The sequence below is a fragment of the Chanodichthys erythropterus genome, chromosome 20, assembly GCF_024489055.1.
Source record: "Chanodichthys erythropterus isolate Z2021 chromosome 20, ASM2448905v1, whole genome shotgun sequence".
NCBI classification, from domain to species: Eukaryota; Metazoa; Chordata; class Actinopteri; order Cypriniformes; family Xenocyprididae; genus Chanodichthys; species Chanodichthys erythropterus.
In genome coordinates, this window is record NC_090240.1 from 24,285,302 (window position 1) to 24,299,808 (window position 14,507).

The 14,507-nt window shown below is 37.3% G+C and overlaps 1 protein-coding gene across 13 annotated transcripts in view; it reads right to left on the minus strand.

The window, feature by feature from the left end:
• agrn (agrin) overlaps window positions 1-14,507 on the minus strand; it is a 259,373-nt gene that overhangs the window by 113,652 nt on the left and 131,214 nt on the right. For all 13 annotated transcript variants that reach the window (XM_067372232.1, XM_067372231.1, XM_067372229.1 and 10 more), the window contains one exon: window positions 5,710-5,925. In XM_067372232.1, the coding sequence (XP_067228333.1) occupies window positions 5,710-5,925 (216 nt within the window). The remainder of the gene's footprint in view (window positions 1-5,709; window positions 5,926-14,507) is intronic.

Genomic DNA, 14,507 nt, shown 5'->3' on the forward strand with positions numbered 1-14,507 from the left:
AAAAGCGTCTCCCATCTGGTATTAGAAGCGAGAGCGTGGAAAATGTGCCTTTTTAATGTGCCCGTCCTGCTGTAATCTGCCTTATCTCACTTCAACACTACATCCTCCCCCTTCGGAAGTGAGCAGGACGACAGAGAGAGAGAGACAGAGACAGAGGAGAAGAGCGAGAGAAAGATTTGTATAAGAAGTATCCTAATTTTCCAGGGGATAAGCAGCAGAATGAAGCTCTCGTGATGGCATTGATCATATTCAAGTCGACGTCCGGGTGTTTTTGTGTATGCTTACATAGAGTAGCTGTGTGGAAGTGATGCTATAAGACAAGCCGCATGTGATATACTAGATTAGGGCATTATGGAACCCAACATGTTGGTCCAAAAGTTAAAGTTAAAGTTAAAAAAAATGTTGCTAGATCAGAGTATCTCTGCTTCCAGAATTAATTGAGAGACTCCATTATTGAAGGAGAAAGTCAATCTTGCTATAATTGTGTGCCAGTGGACAGGACAAGACTGTGTAGTAGACGTAACCCAAGCTAAATTTAGTCTGAGAGCAAGGAACCGCAGGGTTTTTTCTGCAGATGGAGTAGGGAAACCGAGAAGGCGCTGATGAGTGTGAATTGAGTCTCCTGTCACGGAGACAGGTGAATGTGTTGTGGCGAGCGTCTCCACGCACGAGCGCGGGAGCCGACGCAGGGGTGGAACAGGGTGAGCGAAAAACTCATTTGCACGAGGCAGGGCTGGCTACGTGCCATCGGCGGCGGCTGCCGAGCTCAGTGGCTTTGGAGGTGTCACCAGGACCCTGCCTGTGCCTGAATAACGAGCCATCATGGGGAACCATCAGCCAAACATGACGTCGGTTTTCACACCATGTTTTTAATAAGGGAGACAAAAGTGCAGTCACGCACACCTTAACAAATAAAAAAATACATTTTTTTAAATGTTAAAAACAGTATTTTATCTAATAACAAATCAGACAAAACTATAAGCAGCTCAATCGTGGGTTGACAAGGCATGATTGTACTTAAAATCATGTAATGTACTATTCTATTTTTAAGTGATTTAAGTGAACTTTTTATGTAATGATTGTACGCCAATCGGCAGTTAGCATCAGCCGATTCCCTTGACAAAAAAACTAATAGGATTTTTCCATAGGCTTTTGGATTTTCACAATAAATACAAGCTGTAAAAGCGGACCAGGCTTACCTGTTTGGCGTGATAATGTTTAATCTCCCCGACAGCCTTTCTAGTCCCATTTAGCCACTTGTTGGAAATCGCCTTTTTCAAGACACACAACAGCTTAAAAAAGTCATTGTGATACTGATGTGGATGATATTCATGTATTTTAAAGTGTCTTGAGCTTGTGTTAACCACAGACCTTATTTCAGCCATTTAACCAAAATCCAATTTAAAAAAACCATTGACTTCAGGACAATGGAACCATGTAGGCATGTTTCGGCCTACAAAGTAAGGTCATACCTGCACCGCCCTATTGGCCTATTAACCTGAATATTATACCAGGTGCAGACTCCATTTATATTTACTTAGGCCAAAAGACATCACCTAACAACCACCCAGAACACCATAGAAACTGACAAGCAAAGCCCCAGCAACACTTCACACACCTTAAAGCATTGATTTTAAATAAATAATATTTTCAGAAAATTCCATTTGGTCCCACTAGTGCCAAAGAAATTACACACTTCACCTTTCAGCAAAGCTTTCATTAAAGCTCACCTTTATCTACATCCAAGCATTATTAATCATTTCTTTGAAAACAATCTATCCTTTTCTTCTGAGATGGATCACTATTAGAATGCCTTCAAACAGTATATCCCTCTTAGCTTGCGACTTAGCCTCGGGGTAAACTCCGAGAGTTGCTTTAATATTGACTGAGATGTGTTTGCAGAAAGATCATAAATCAGCCGTCTCTCATGACTGCAGCAACGGTTACCTGCTTGGATGAACGTCAGCTTTGACATTAATACAGAAACATGCATGTAGCGCCTCATGACGCAAGCATCAGCTGACAGAGAGTGTGAAAAGCAACTGAAGAACAAAAACAGTATCAACACCTAGAGTTATAGCAGGTAAAGGATCTGAGAGAAATGAGCCATACTTCCCAAGTAAAGGAACACGGTTTCAGCCGTCAATAACGGGACAAACATATTGATTCCTCCATTAAGCAGCTTCCCATGATACCCTGAGGTTAAGGCTTTTCCACCCCCGCTATTCTGTACAGCAGAATAACCTCATTTAGACAACAGAAGCCGACAGTTTCAGCCAAGGCGGCTAGTTTAAGTTGTAGGCCTGGTTTAGGGAGTGAATATTTGACGCACAGATTTTACCTCCTTCGTGCTGTGGATACTCAAGAATGGTTTTCATCACGAGTCAGGCTGGAGGTGAAGAGACGTTAATGTGTAAAAAAAGACAGAGTGAGAAAAGAGAGCGCTCCTGGCAATCACAGTAATTCCAGACGTGCTCTGCACACATATGATCAATCCTTCCATTGATCAATCGCCCTGGTCCAATGCTCTGCTGCGCCGCTGCCAATTCAGACAAGTTCCAGCATACTGCCAGCCTGAAATGAGCTCCACACACACATACACACACACTCCACTTCTTTCCTTCACTCACTCACTGACTCTCTGAATGACTGACTGACTCACTCACACAAACAGCTGGAGATTCTGTTTACCCACCGGTGTTCAATATTATCAGAGCACCCACGCTCCCCTGCTCATCTTTAAAAACAGGCCACCTCTCTGTATTTCTTTTCTGTCTCACTCTTATCCTATGCCTGGGGTCCAAATTAACCCTTTGCCACTCCTGCCAATGCAGTGTGAATTAAGAAAACTTACCAGCTATAAATACTTTCTTATGGCCACTGAAATGCATTTATGTATAAATGCAGTTCTAAATATATACATATAATTGATATATATATATGTATATATATATATATATATATATACATATAATTTTTATATATATATATATATATATATATATATATATATATATATATATATATATATTTACACACATATACACATACATATTATATATATATATATATATATATATATATATATATATATATATATATATATATATATATATATATATATATCACAAAGGTTTTAAGCCAGTGATTTCTATCTTTTGCTATAGTCTGTCAATAGGAAATATCTGTTCACATTTCCAAACATTCATTTTGCCATTAATTGTAATAATCCAGTGAGATTTTTGAATACACAAGGAGTCTGACAACAGCCGGTGCTCCACACAGTGATCTGATCTCACCATCATCGAATCCGTCTGTGATTTGATGACAGATTTGATGATGGTGAGCTCTGTTCTCCATGTGGAGCACCGGCTGGTCTTATTGTGTAGTCAAAAATCTCACTGGATTATTACAATTATTATATATATATATATATATATATATATATATATATATATATATATATATATATATATATATACAGACACACACACACACTGAAATAATTCAGCAATAAATATTTAATATAGTACTGTTTAGATATTTGGGGTTAGTAAGATTTTTTTTTAAAGAAATCAATACTTTTATTCAGCTTTGATGCATTAAATTGATCAAAAGTGACAGTAAAGATTTATAATGTTACAAAAGAAATTCATGTTGTTCTTTTCACCTTTCTATTCATCCAAGAAACATGGTTTCCCCCGAAAATTTTAAGCAGACATAATTTATTCAACATAATAATAAGAAGAAATGTTTCTTGAGCAGCAAATCAGCATATTAGAATGATTTCGGAAAGATCATGTGACACTGAAGACTGGAGTGATGATGCTGAAAATTCAGCTTTGGCAGCACAGCAATATATTACTTTTTAAAATATATTAAAACAGAAAAAAAAATGGCTAAATGTTTACTGTATTTTTCATCAAATAAATGCAGCCTCAAACCATTATATTTACTATTGAAAATGGCAAATATTTACTATAAAAAGTAATGTAACTTGAAAGTAACTTTTTTATTTACTACTTTGTGCTTGGCAAGGGGTAATCTTGGATGCTGCACTACCAGAGTAGAACCTTACAAAGAACAGCAGCTAACCTGACTCAGCTCCCATCTCAACCCTTCTGCCCAGGAAAAACACTGAACTGCCTGTTATCTATGGCAGCTGATCCCATTCGAGCGAGAGAGATATGACCCCTGATAGCCACACTGTCAATTTCATTAGCACAATAGCAGGGAGGCTACTGCCCATTAAAGCCCTGCTGCGGAGCCAGCAGCGATTAGCATGGAGCCGAACTTCAACTGCATTAACACACCAGGACAGTGTGATCTTTAATGCATTTCTGAATGGAGGCAGGAGTTCACTGGTAGGCCGGAGCTCTCATTCTTCAGGACTGATCATTTCCTGCTAGACAGCATGTGAGGTGGCTAATTAGAGCTCTTTGAAGGGTTTGTACAGCATGTTCTACTGAATCACATAATTATGGCTCACACTGGCCAGGCCCACTGCCACTGAGTCTGCTTAATTATGGGCCACATTTTACATATTAGTTATCATTCATGGAATGAAATTGATTGGAATATACATGATGAACAGTGTAGAAAAGACAAAACTCACATTCTCTACTCCACAGATGATATATCCGCACCGATATTCATGAATATGCAAACATACAATAAAAACTGTTGTTTGGTCTCTATAAAAAATGCTTGAATTTAAGTTTGGATAGTCCAAACCAGACTAGTTTGCGCTCTCCGTGGTCGTGGCCGCATTAGCAGATAATGAGGTGACTCGTGAATGACTGACATCTCTCTCTTTTCAAACAGAATACATAAAAAGAGAATATTTGTTTTCGATTTGACCTACATTATTAATACATAAAACCTGACATTTCAATTTTTTTATAAAGATATGTCTCATGTTTGTTTGACAAATATTCACTACGTTACAGTTCATTTTTTAAAGAGTATCAGAATGGACTTCATTGAGATAAAAACCGCAGATCGCACATCATGTTAGTTTTCTTTATTTTGCAAAAAGCACAATATTTTGTTTTTACTGTGAGTGTACACAAATAAAAGAAGATATTCCACATTTTTGAATGATGCATAAATCTTGTTTGTATGTCCAAAATTGACAGAGTATTTTGAGTCTCTTTTGCATTGGTAAGAAAAAACGAGGTGGTATTGCTGGCACGACCGCCGACCCCTGAGAGTTAAATTTAACATAAAACTAAACTTTAAAAATTCAAAAGTGGGAAATAATAAATAATAAATGACTAAGGCTGGAGTGTTCATTAAATAAATGAATAAATAAAAAAGTAAATAAAAATAATAAATGACCAAAACTGTTCTAAGGCTGGAGTTTTCATTAAATAAATTAATAAATAAAAAAAGTAATTAAATATTTTTTCAAACTGAATTTGAAATGTCTTTCTTTCAGAAATAGACTAATGTAACTTTTTGTAGATTATTTTACTTAATTTGATTGATTTAATACAGTGACAAAATAATTCAATAATTTAATATTTCATTAAATTATTTAATTTGCAAACAACATGTCTTTATAGTATAAATAATATCAATATTACAATATTTCTTAAAGGGTTTTTACACTAAAATATTCAGCTGCCTTTACATTCGACTAAGTTTAAATTCACTGAAAATAATAACAGATGCACTGATTTGTGTACAGTATGTGACTTGACTTACCACAGGGGCCTTTGCGCATCACTTTGATGCGTCTCTGTGTATTGCACTGGGCCTTCTCCAGCTCACACTCATTGGAATAGGTGGAGGAGTCGGATCCGCACACCGGCGCCACCACAGACGAACATACAATCTTCTTACACACACATTCTCCTTTAGAGGGGTCTGCCGGGTCTCTTTCACACAACGCTCCAAATCCACACAGCTTTCCTCTGCAACCTAGACAGAGACACAGACAGAGTACATTTTAGAAAGCCATGATCTTGTGACATCTGCAGCGTTCTGGAAGACTACAGTCATATGATAACGGAACAAAAGACCCTTGTAAAACAGCTCATGCAAACGAGTGCTCAGTTTAAAAACTCTTTTAGTTAACACATGACCTTTAGTGATCCTATCTGAAGAGATGTACAGCATTGTTATACTTGCTTTCAGAATCAATACTGAAAGACTCTGCTAGAAAGACTGGGTTCTGATAGCTCATTCAAAATGAAAATGTACATAATTTAGCATTCTAAACTTGCATGACTTTCTTTCTTATGTGGAACACAAAACATAAGCTTTTACACTTCAAAACAATGTCACAAAAGTATCATAAATGTGGTCCGTACCAATCAAGCAGTATATTCCAAGTCTTTTGAAGCCATATGATCATATAAATAGATCAGAATTTTAACCATAAATCACTGAAAGTATTAATGTCTTCCCTAGTTTTCCCTGCCAGATTCAAAAGACTGATCTGGTTCTCGAGGTCAGTGAACAATGACATACATTTCAGTCAGTTACTCACACAAAGCTATTGTATTATTTCAGACAACTTGGAACATACATTTATATAGACTGCATTTATAATATGTGTGTGTGGGGGGCGCGCGTCATCACAGTCAGTGAAAGGGTCAGGGAAAAGGGTCTTTAGAGTCAAACTTTCTTCTTTTGATCTCCAAAGAAAAAAATGTCAGACAGGTTTGGAACAACACGAAGATAAAAGAATAATTTTCAGTAAATAACAGAATTTCTATTTTTGTGTGAACGATGACTTTAAAGCTCCTGTCTAAGGAGATGTACAGCATCACAGTTACTTTCAAATTCCAAATCAATGCAATAACGGTCTCAAAAGAAGCATACTGCTGAGAAGACCTGGTCATGATGAGTGATCTTTAAAAAAAAAAAACAACAACAACAACAAAAAAAACACTTGCTCTCTCTCTTTTTCTTATCACAGACTACCAGAACAGGTCTAGACAGGGTGGCATGACCACTCGCTATGCTCCAGGATCTGTCTAGCTGTTCTTGATCACTGACTTCACTTCATACAATAACACACAAACATGTAAAACACACACATACACACAACTTTTCCCTCTTTTCTCATACTGACAGGTGAGCATCTGTGTTAACTCCTCTGAGACGGTCTCGTTCTATTGCTTTCTTGTCTCACAACTGCCATCAAAACACAAACTTCCATAATTCCCTCAGGCATGGCCAACTATGGCAAGAACCCAGAACTGCCACAAACTGAATGACAGCCATCAGGTGTAGGCAATTTTTTTCATTTTTATCAGTGACCGGCTACCTACACAGAGTCACACATGTGGAACGTGTGGGAGAGCGTGCACACATGAGCTTGAGGTGTTCGGAGAGGTGCATTTGAACTCCGCTGTCAATCCGACATGCACACCTGCCCACCGTTGTCTCTTACACAGTGCTTGTCACCTCTGCGCCTGTTTGAGATTCATCGCAGCACTGTAGCGGCCCGGCTCTTTGTTGATTCTGAGTAAATCAGGTCAAAACCAACAAGTTGAGGACACAGTCATACAGACTCCGTGAAAGCCTGCGGATCTCAGTGGGATTGGTCTGCAAAGGACAGCACTTCCTGGAGGCGCGCTCTTCAGTCGTGTATCTAGAGACTAATTAAAGAGGCTGGTGTTATTCCAATTATGTTACACTATATAAATTAATGTTCAGAAAAAACAAGAAAGAAATTGAAATGAAAGAGCCCAAAATAAGACCATGTGATTTCACGATCATTAATTTTGCTACTAAACTAATAATATTATAATCAGATCGTTATAATTATTGTAAATCTACATTCGTCAAGCAGCAATGGACAGCCTGGGAGTGACATGGTCTTACAGGAACTTATGAATATATAACTAGTATGTATTCTTTAGGAATGTTCAAACATTATATTCTGGTCAATACAGATACATGTTTTAATTAGGGCTGTTGATTTAACGCACTAATTTAATTAAATAGTTAAGGAAAAATTACGTGTTAAAATGATTTAACACATTTAAAGTACCTGCCCTGCCCTGCCCCAGACCTACGTAGGTCATCTAACATTTGGTGTAACATGATGTATTGGTGACGAACATGAAGCCTATAGAATGCTCCTAAAATTCAAGATATTAGGGCAAAAATGCCCGTGTATGAGTTTTTCACCCGGTTTCACAGACAAAGCTTAAGTCCTAGTCTTAGACTAAAGTGCATGTTTGAACTGTTTTAACTGAAAGAAACGTGTACTGACATATCTTAAAATATGTCACTGCCATTGTCTCAAGATGCACACCAGTAATGTGTTTTTCTATTGTATGTTTATAAAAGCTACTTAAATACCCAAATTTAACTAAGACCTATTCCTGGCTTAGTCTAAGCCCTGTCTTTGAAACCAGGCCATCGTCTCATATTTATATCATATAATTAAGCAATATCACACGAGTGCTGTTTTTGTACAGAATAGCATGAGTGCAATTGATTTTATACAACAGTTTAAAGGTGCCTTCGAATTAAAAATTTTATTTATCTTAGCATAATTAAATAACAAGAGTTCAGTACATGGAAATGACATACAGTGAGTCTCAAACTCCTTCCAGATGGAGCAATAATAACTGACATGATCCATGATATCATGATATTTTTACTGATATTTGTAAATTTGTCTTTCTAAATGTTTCGTTAGCATGTTGCTAATGTACTGTTAAGTGTGGTTAAAGTTACCATCGTTTCTTACTGTATTCACGTAGACAAGAGCCGTCGCTATTTTCATTTTTAAACACGTGCAGTCTGTATAATTCATAAACACAACTTCATTCTTTATAAATCTCTCCAACAGTGTAGCATTAGATGTTAGCCACGGAGAACAGCCTCAAATTCATTCAGAATCAAATGTAAACAATATAACAGTATATAATACTCACATAATCCGACGCATACATGCCGCATGCATGACGAACACTTTGTAAAGATCCATTTGAGGGTTATATTTGCTGTGTAAACTTTGTTTATGCACTGTTTAAGGCAAGCGCGAGCTCCGTGGGAGGAGAGCACGAGAATTAAAGGGGCAGCAGCATAAATCGGCTCATATTTAATGATGCCCCAAAATGGGCAGTTAAAAAAAATTATTTAAAAAAATCTATGGGGTTTTTGAGTTGAAACTTCACAGACACATTCAGGGGACACCTTAGACTTAAATTACATCTTGTAAAAAATGTTCGATGGCACCTTTAATAAGAAGTTTATATTATAAAGTTTTTGTTTTTGTTCAATTTTGCCAATGAAAACATTACCTGTAAAGCCAGAGCAGAACTGTTGTGCGTCTTCGAGCAACACACATCGGTGTTTCGTTTCTGAATGAATCCGCATTTTGAGCGAATCAATCACGTGACTCAATGATTCAATAGTCCATTCATAAAGAGAGCCATTTACTTAATTCCTGAATTAATCAGCCTTTTTAACGAATCAAATGAATGACTCAATAACTTACTTATTTAGACATTTACCACCACCTACTGGCAGTTTTAGTTTCTTATTTAGAGTATCATTTCATTAAAATAAAAATGTCATATTTTGGGTATAGTTTGCCAAAAATTTAAAATTTTGTATTTACAATTCTGTTAATCAAATAAAATATTTATTTCTAAAGCATTTAAAGGTGATAAAGAGGATCTTTTCGTCGACTGAGAAACCAAAGACTGTTACTGAGTTTTTGAAATGAGCGCATGCGTAAGAACAACCCCCCCTCCTTTCGAGGGAACGCCTCCCAAAACTCGTGAACGAGTATTGGAACACGAGTGTTTACCACCGGCATTCGCTGTGTCGTGTTAGTGGATTCATTGTGGTGGACTCACCGCAGGTAACTCATAATCTGCAGTTGTTACTCCCGTCTCTGGACAAAAACACTGCATGCGGCACCTGTAGAGTGTGGAAAGTTACTGGAGCGCGCAGCCGCGCACGTCTCTCACAAGCAACGTCACGGCAGAGATTGACAAGCCAGAGGGCCAATCGGCGCACGTCTCTCACAAGGAATGTCACGGCAGTGAATGACAAGCGATTTGACATTAATTAGATTAAAAAGTTTAAACACTTGACAGCCCTAGTTTATGTAATGTTCTATTAATGTTATGTCTGATAACCGATGGCTGACATTGAAATCTACAATATTTTGTCTGAAAAAGTAAAAATAAAATAAAAATAAAATCTGCAGTTTTAGAACGTTAACATTTTAATGTTTGTTTATTTTGCCATTATAATGTATAGCATTAAATATCGATAATTATTCATTTTGTGATTTATTTTGAGAAAACTGAATTGTTCAGATGAAAGTGATAAAATGAAAGTGACATGACATATAGCCAAGTATGGTGTCCCATGCTCAGAATTTGTGCTCTGCATCTCACACCATGAACACACACACAGAGAAGTGGGCAGCCATTTTTGCTGTGGAACCCAGTGAGTTATTGGGGGTTAGGTGCCTTGCTTAAGGACACCTCAGTTGTGGGTAAGAGAGTGGAAGAGAGTGCTGTTCATTCATTCCCACCACCTATATTTCCTGCTGGTACTGAGACTTAAACCCGTGACCTTACAAATTATAAGTATGACTCTCTAACCATTAGGATACAACTGCCCCAAGGTCCTTATCAATAGCAGTGGGACATCTATAGGAAAGTTTTAATAAATATTGCTCTTAAAGGCTCAATTTTTTTGCCATACCCTTTCACCTTGGCTCTAGATGAAGGCACAAGTAACCTAAAATGTAAAAATATGTAAAACAATTGTCAAATCAATTAATCAATCAATCAATATTCATCTTCTTATTATTGGCTGAAAACCAATATGGTACTGTTAGTTTAAAAAGCATCTGCCAATATTACACCTCCAAAAAAAAAACCCTCTTTTTTTTTTAACAGTCTAGGAATTAACAGCCACAAAAAAGTCAATGCTAGTATAGTGACTCATATCCCTGTATGAACGGCTGTGGACTGTGTGCTATACACAGAAAAAACAAGCGTTTAAACCTAGTGGCTGCTGAGCATCATCAAATATAGATGTAATAATAGAGTAGACCACCTGGATCTAGGGTCAGTGTCTGAACGGTCTGTGACTCTGAGCCCTAGAAGAACACACTATAAAGCAGCACACAACCATGCTAAATAAAGAGTGTGAGCGTGACAGGTGCTGAGTGTCGGAGCGCTGCATATTCAAGTCTCAATAATGCATATGCATGTGAAACATCTACTTCTTAACGATTTTTGAAAGGGGGAGGGAATTTGAACCCCCAAGTCCATTCCATCACTTTCAATTTAATCCTTGCCATCACCGAGAGTATAAAATGAAGAAAGAGAAAGCTTTTTTTCACGGCATGCGATTCTGAAGTGAGGCAGACCACACAGATTTTCATCCATATGTGTAGTTTATCAATCATTTACTCATTTCACATTCCGCATGACTTCACGTCAAGTGTTCCATTCGCACTGCAACACCTGCGCCTTTGTTGAAATTCACATTAAGTACTCTTATTTGCAGCACACAGAACAAGCAGCCAAAATCTACACAGATGCTCCATACAGACTCTGTCCTAACCAGAAACAACACCGTATGCAAGCGAAAAAAAAAAAAAAAAAACCTTTAATGTAAATCGTTTTTGTCCTAACTAGCGGTTTTATCAATCTCCTGTTCTCTACTTTAAGCTAAAATCTCACTGGTCCAAAATACTACCACATAACTGTACATTAAACATTAAATATCACCTGATATGGGTTTGCACCATGTATCAGTAACATATTGGTTATTTGCTTGATTTTAGTGTCATTTAAATGTAGTAAATCTATTGGTCACACTGTAAAAATTTTTTTTTCATTATTTATCACATTTGTTTCTTCTTTAAAATCAGCTTCAATAGTTAATGTGGTAAAGATAACATAATATTTTGAGTTTCTGTTGATTAAACCAATCGCCTTCATTGTATAAAATTTAACTAAAAATTTTAATTTCAATGAACTCAAAATTTTAAGACAACTAAGTAACTTACTTTTTTAAGTTAAACCAATAATTCTTTCTTACAGTGCAATATTCAGTGTCAGGATACTGAAAATGTATTAGTTTGTGCTCATTTCTACCCATTTTTAAATTTAGATGACCTTTGCCATCATATAAAACTCTCACTTAAAATACTAATAATGTAATCTTTAGCAAATATCAAAATAATATCAATTTTCCACACTGTATATGATGTTGTGATACAAAATATCACTCGTAGCATTTAAAATGACTGATTCTAGTTTTTACTGATTTATTTTTAAATTATTTAAATAAAACAGTATAGAATTTTACAGTTATCAATTTATCAGCTATAACAAGAATATTCATCAGCTTATACCAGTAGCAGGCAGAATTTTATTATAGAAGCATCTCTAGCTCTGATTGGCTGAAATTGTGGCAATTACACATTCAGTAAAACGGCTAGTCCTTCAGCACATATTGCTCATTATATATTCATTAGGTACCCATGTCTTTCACAAACTGTGCTATTTGGAAGTGTGAGTTGAGCCTTCCTGTGGCTGCATATTTCTGCCATGATGTCAGCCTAGGCGTTTTGAGCTTCACGCTCATTTTCCAGCCATGTGGTGCCACAGCCATGAGTGCTGGAACATGTTGCCATGACAACAGCCCTAGAATCAATGGGCAAAAGACGTTGATTTTACAATGGGTCCTTTCGCACATATAGATGTGCATTAACTTATGAAGACGGAAGCTCAAAGCTTCAGATACAGTATAATTGTGTTTTCCGAATTGGATTTTAAACAAATCAACTTCAATTTGAGTATGTATAGTGAATTTATATATAAACCGCCAGTAATTCTATTTAATCGACTGTCCAACTAAAGGTCATTTCTGATTTCGACTCTGTCTTTTGATAAACTACTTCAGTTTGAGAGGAAGCTTCTTTGTGTGACTGTTTTTCACCTTCATTATTGAGTCACTGTAATCATTTCACTTTAACAATATTAATGATAATGCAAAACGATGGTCCGGTGATGGGGCTGTGGGAGAACTGTACATAAACAGTAATAAGCAATACTAAAAAGATATTAAAACACAAGATTGAGTCGCTAAATAAATGGCTGAGGAATAATGGCCTGTTTTTGTCAGTGAGGACACATTCATCTCCTGGGAGACATCCATTTTCTGAGATATTATTCTAAAAATCTCATTTATGGCAAGACCACCACGGGTACGTTTGATACCTCTGCTCTCTGTGTGAGTAATGGAGAAACACTCTGGAGACCATGACCATTGACTCATTGTGAGACAAACACAGCGCGAGTTTCGCTCTACAAAACTTCACAATAACTAAAACAGACTGAGAGAGACAAGCAATCTGTGTCTAGTAGAATAAGCAGACTCCAGTAAAACAGTTTGTACGTAAATCCCAGAGGCTTCCTATACAGATATTTCAATGTTTACTGTCTGATAAAGTTATCGACTAGTCTGCACAGCAGTTACAAATAGTTTCAAATGTACACACATACACTCACACAGTGAATATCTGCTGGAACCCCAGTCAAGTAACTACTAAGGACTTAGATTTTCTGCAATATTAACTCCTCAGCTATTTCTTTGGCCAGAGGAGAACTGGCCCCCTGACTGAGCCAGGTTTCTCCCAAGGTTTATTTCTCCATTTTTGTCACCTGGTGGAGTTTGTGTTCTTTGTCGCTGTCATTTCTCGCTTGCTTAGTCTGGGACACTTGATATTCAACAATATTACTGATCTGCCTGCATTGATTACTGGATTACCAGCCAGTCCAAAGCTAATCTAATTGGTCTTTAAGACTGGTCAGCCAGTTTAAACTGGTCCAACTGATCTATCATCAGATCTAAAGCTCTCCTGGCCTACACAAAACTGGTTTGAGCTGGTATAACTGATCTCCCAGCCTACCCAAATATGGTTTAAGATGGTCTATTTGGTCTCCCAGCTGAGTCAAGTTCTCCTAACCTGCACAAAGCTGGTTTAAACTGGTCTCCTAACATGCCTGAAGCAGGTTTAAGCTGTTCTCCCAACTGGTTTTGCTGGTCTATGCAGGCTGTCCAGCTGACTAGTGTACCAAACCCCTCTAAAACCTGTAAACCAGACCAACCTGTGAGACCAGCAAACCAGTTTAAGTAGGTTTACCTAAAATGGGCTCCCCTCCCCTTCCATCCTGTCCATTTTCTTCACTTTCACACTCTTTCTCCATGTCCTTCCATTTCATTATGTTTTATTAAAACTAAAATGAAGAGTTGGGGAAAAGAGGAAAAACAAATATAAAAGCTGGCGTTATTTTGTTTCTCTGTAGCTATATATAGTACAGTGGGCAAGGGCAGGTCACACCAAAGACACCCTCTATTTTCTCAATTTCCACATATAAAAGCCCAATCAATTCTTCTTTCTCTCTTTGCTCATCCCCGCCAGCTCGAGGCCTTGACCTCGGCTTAAACCTCGCTGAACTTATTTACCAGCGATGACTCTTGGTTAAAACTCTCCT